A 5,239-nucleotide genomic window follows, 5' to 3' on the forward strand; every position below is an offset into this window, starting at 1 on the left:
TGAATGAAAAACTAAAGCATTCCATATCTAAAATCTAGTGGGATACTCTAATAATTTGCTCGTAATAACTTATTAAATAGGTCTTGTTTGTTTTGGTTTAACTTTACTCTTATCAAAGTGGTTTTTTTTAAATGAACAAAACACTTTTTGTCTTCACCGTGATTTTGAAGTTAATTGGTGGTGAATAGTAGTGAAAGATAAAAGCAATAGGAAGTTTAATACTATATTGGAAAAAATGATGATGGCACTAGCATTTTAATGAACCAAGTTTTGCCATGCTTGCTACTTTTTCTTCATTCGATGAGCGACATGGAATCCGAGGACATTATAATATAAAATTATAATTAACGAGGCAATGATTTTGTAAATTTGCTACATCATGATTTTACATTAATTTTCACTAAGGAAGGACAATTCATTCAAAAAGAAAACAAATACAAAATCAAAAGAAAGTAAAAAGAGAAAAAAAAAACTGATCCTGGGGTTCTTCCTATCCAATTCTCGTGATGCTTTTCTAATGCTTTTCTGTGACCCTTTTGTTTTCTGATGCTGAATAAGCCTCAAAAAACTGATCTTGCATTGCATGGATGATGATGGCACACGTGAATCTTCTGTATCATCCATCATTTCTTCCATTCACAACCCCATCAAAATGTAGTACACCAGAGTTATGGGCAACGCAATCAACATCCCAAAAATAACACTGCATTGGGTTAAAGAAGGTGCATTGGTTAGGATTAAAAGAGAAAGAAAATTGAATGGAAGAAAAGCAATGGTGGGGAGAGAAAGTTCTTCTGAGATTTGAACACTCACGCTGTGCTGAGAATATCAGGATGTACATTATATTCCTTAGCAAAGACAAATGGGACAATTCCTTGCGGAAGAGCTGCCTATATTTTTTTGACAATCACAAGCAAACAAACAAACAAACATTGTCAACTGCACTTTCAAATCTTTCTTGTACAATATCAAACATCGTATGAATTCTCACTGTTAGTACTAACATCTTCAGTTTTTACATTATTCTTCTCAAACACATATCACTTTGTTGTTAACTTCATTCATCTGGGGTTTCATCACATTCTGTTATAAAACATCTTTTCTATGAAACATTGTTAGACTTTAGTTAAGGAGTTTAACTTGCATGCACTTTCTTATGTTTTCAAATCAGAAACAACAGTGTAAAGACTATTTACTGAATGACATTTTTTTATTTGGTCAGCAATAAAATAGCATATCTTTGGGCCCTTTGGCAGAGGTGGATGTATAATATATGATGTTGTTAATTCAAAATAAAGTAAATTTTGGAGCTTATCAATGAATGTATGGAGCAGAAGAGAGAGAAAGAGATACCTGAACAATGGCAACGTGTAAGAGAACACCTTTGAGTCCAACAGCAATGGAAGCCGCTGCCATGACAGCTGGACCTGTAAGGAATCTCACAGCCATGGCAAAAGCTGCTATGGAATTTCCACATGCTATGATCCTCGGTTGCAAAGCCATGAAGAGACCTGTCATTGATATCAAAAGCAAAGCATGCCCATCAGTATCACCACCACTCTCACTCAGTCAATCAACAAACACTTTGTGATCAATGAATGACCTTTCATCATCACCACCACCACCAACCCCACATCATCACAAACTTGGCAAAAAGTGATCTCAAAACACTCATAAAGGAGCCAACACATTATCATAACATTATACTGTTTGCTTTCTTTGCTTTTTCTCTACTTATCACGCCTCCTTGCTTGCTTAATAGTAATCATTAACATCAAACAAAGCAAACAACACCAATATGGAATCACAAAAGATTTTCTTTTCTCTCTCTCTCTCTCAGGCAAAGATGATGTCAGAAGAAAGAACAAGTTAATTTCTGAGCCAAAAATGCATTTTGTAAGGTAACAACATGGAGAGAATTGTCCTGACCAAGACTGAACATGGCCATGCCAAGCCCTGCATCTGACAATATGGAGATAGACTTTGCTATTATGGCAGGCATCTCAATATTCCACCTGCAAGGAAAAACACCACAACACTCAACCACAATCAATCAAAATGGTAAAGGCAAAAGAAACAAGAATGAGTGATACCAGCAACAAAAATGTGAAATTTTTCCTACCTGAATGAAACAAGAGACCAAGTGAGGCCAATTAGACTGGAGTAGGTGTTGGGGTTTCTGATGAGTTTTCTCCACACCATAATCAATATAAGTCTTGTCATCACACTTGCAGGAGGCATGGTTTTTGGCTTCCCATCTCCAACTTTGTCACCCTCGTGCTGATTCATCTCCCTCTCCATTCCTCTATTCCCAAAGCTGAACTCATCTTTCTCCAGGTAGTCCTCCTGAGTGTCTCTATGATTCTCCACTGATTACAAAACATCACAAGAAAACTCCAACATAAGAAAAAGAAGAAACCAAACAAACAAACAAAACAAGACTAATACTGTGTTTGGTTCCACATCACAGTTATAATCTGCTCATGCTAGACATGATTTCTTACTTTTAACGGATTTCTATGCATGTATCGAGACAGGACTTGTAAATACAACTTGGAATTTAACAAAAAAACACACCTTTTCCTGGAGATACATTCAATTTGACTTCTTTCTGATCATGACCTCCATACTCATGGCCACCAAAAACATCAGAAACCGGTGAAGCGCTTGAACTCCAAACAAACATATGAAGGTCCCTATTTCCATCCTCAGGCTTCAGCTGAGCCTGCCCATTAGGCTTCTTGGCATTAGCATTAGCATTAGCAGCAGCAACACTTTTGGAGCCATTAGAGGGAGAGAACATGCCAGGGTTTGGTGCAGGGTAGTGTCCGGTTCCACCGGCATGGTAATGAAACTTTGGCTTTCCACCATCTTCATCGTAGTTAGAAGGCCTTGGAGTTGGCCCTCTCGAAGCGGAAAGACCATAAACATCGGAGGCTCCAAAGTTGGAGTTTCTGCCACCGGCAGCCATCATGGAGTAGAAGTCAGTGTGGTTGAAGCTAGAGCCTCTTGGAGTTGGGTTCCTAGAAGACTGCAAAGAGTATATCTCTGCATTTGTGAGGTTAGAAGGGCGTGGAGTGGTGGAAGAGAGACCCTGAGACCTTCTAGAGAAGATGTCTGATCTTGAGGCATTGGATTTCCTCACAGTGACATGGAGTTTCCCATCTTCTTTGATCTCAGCTTCGGTCTCAAGCGGTTGCCGTCCATCCAATGACATGACATCAGAGTCGACATGGATGGAGACAATGGAGCCAGCAGTGTCAGGGAACTGCTCAGAGATAAGCATTCTGGCACCCCTGAACTCAAACATGAACAGCATCAAGGTGTACCAAATGATGCACTGAAGGACCACAATCTGAACCATGAGGCTCCCAGAGAACTCACCATACATACCCTTGAGCAAAGGGATGCCCATGACCAAGGTGTTGGGGAGGGTGGAGAGGGAGAACAAAGTTATGGTCCACTCCAAGCAACCCCTTTTGGTGAAGTTGCTCCAGACTGCAAGAAGGATTAATATGATGATCTTCTGAAGGGTGTCAGCAGCCAGGAACCTGAGGTTCATCTTGTAAGGGTTGTTTGATGCTATGAAGTGGAAGGAGAGAAGAGGCACTGCAAAGAGTGCCACAAAACGGTTGATGCCAGAACATTGGTCAGGGGAGAAAATCTTCCACCACTTAACGGAGCCATAGGCTAGTATCATAGCCACATAGAGTGGCACCATTGCAGTCATGACATGGTAGAAGTCTAGTAAGGTGATCATTTTGTGGTTGTGTTGGGTGTGAGAAAGGTAGAAGAAGTGAGGAAAGAGAGACGAAGAATATATAAGAAAGATTTGATGAGGTGGGAAGGTTTTGGAGAGCTAGAGTTGGTGGTGATGATGATGATGATGAAAATTGAAAAGATATATAGAGAAGTGGAAGAGCATGTGGTTTTTGGGGAGTGAGAGAGTGGGTGGTATGGTAATAAGCAGCAGAAAACAGGAAATATATTTTGAGCTTTGAGAGCTGCAAGCAAGCAGGAAGGTTGCACTTGCAGTCCCCAAAGCAGAATGCAGAGTGGGAAGTGTGGGGGTATTGTTGGCTTTGTTTGTTGTTTTGCTTTTTGTTTTGAAGTGTGGTTTTTGAGAAGAGTTTGAGGGTATTTGATGGGTTTGGAAACTTGTGTGGGGGTGTGCCTCTCCCTACCTTCTATTCTATGGGTCCTAAAATTGTCACAAAAAGCTTAGGAAAAGCATTTTGGGTTGGGGTGGGGATGTCTCCAAGTACTTCTTTTCAGCTCTGCTTTAAGCTTTGTAAAGGAACTCTTTCTCTCTGGATCCACCTTTTCTTTATCAACCCTTTCTTTCAAAATACAATACTATTTCCACCAATTTCAATATTTCTCTCTTCTTCTTCTCCAACCAAACCATTCTCACCACAATATCACTGTTCAATATCTCTCTCTCTTCATTTCCTTTTCCTCTCTTTTTCTTCACTCTCTCATTTATGCATCAATATTCAATCTCATATCATGCACAATAAACTTTATTTCACTTCCCAACAAAACCTGCTTAACCAATTCATTCAAGAGCGATTCTCTCTTGTACATATGAAATTTGATTAAGAATTTTACCAATTTTGAAATCCTTAAAAATTTATTTGATTTTTTAAAGTTGATAAAGGCTTAATTTACTTTCAAAAGTTGATTAAGTAAATTATTCAAAAAAGTAGATTTTGAAACTAATACAACTTCACGAAATTGGTTTATAAAATAATATTTACATTCATTGTATATTATAAATTGGTCTTATTGTATATTATAAATTGGTCTTATTTTTAATCGATTTGAAATTTTGTCTACTCAAGTGATTGGACATTACTAGTAAAACAATTTGTTCATACAAATCAAAAGTCTGATTTTTTTTTATTTTTTTAGTTTACTCTTTTGGTTTTTTATTTAATAATAATGATAATAAGAATATTAGTTTTTAGTAAAATGATTATTAATAATACGGTTAACTGATTATTAGTTCTTCTCTTTTTTTAGTAAACATATTTAAGTAGACTGATTATTAGTTCTTCTCTTTTTACAGAAAAAGAATACCATTTCTTATAACCTTAACTGAACTCTGTATAATGGCAAGTTGTTAAGCCACAAAAGCTACTTTGAACAGACAAGTCATGAAAAGTTATATATAAAAAAATTAAATTGAATTTTTGTAATGGGGATTTGGGTCGAATTAAACAGAAATCTTTTTTTT

General features: G+C 37.4%; 1 protein-coding gene across 1 annotated transcript; it reads right to left on the reverse strand.

Annotated features, from left to right (window-relative positions):
* Nucleotides 1-321: 321 nt before the first annotated feature.
* PIN1 (Auxin efflux carrier family protein) lies at nt 322-4,270 on the reverse strand. The gene is made up of 6 exons (XM_047311632.2): nt 2,578-4,270; nt 2,123-2,369; nt 1,930-2,015; nt 1,354-1,511; nt 814-890; nt 322-703 (listed from the first exon to the last, which is right to left on the reverse strand). The coding sequence occupies exons 1-6, from the start codon at nt 3,758-3,760 to the stop codon at nt 637-639; spliced, it is 1,818 nt and encodes a 605-aa protein (XP_047167588.1). The 5' UTR covers nt 3,761-4,270; the 3' UTR covers nt 322-636.
* Nucleotides 4,271-5,239: the final 969 nt, after the last annotated feature.

The sequence above is a fragment of the Vigna umbellata genome, chromosome 4 (assembly GCF_029865625.1).
Source record: "Vigna umbellata cultivar VRB3 chromosome 4, Vumbellata_1.0, whole genome shotgun sequence".
Lineage (NCBI taxonomy): Eukaryota > Viridiplantae > Streptophyta > Magnoliopsida > Fabales > Fabaceae > Vigna > Vigna umbellata.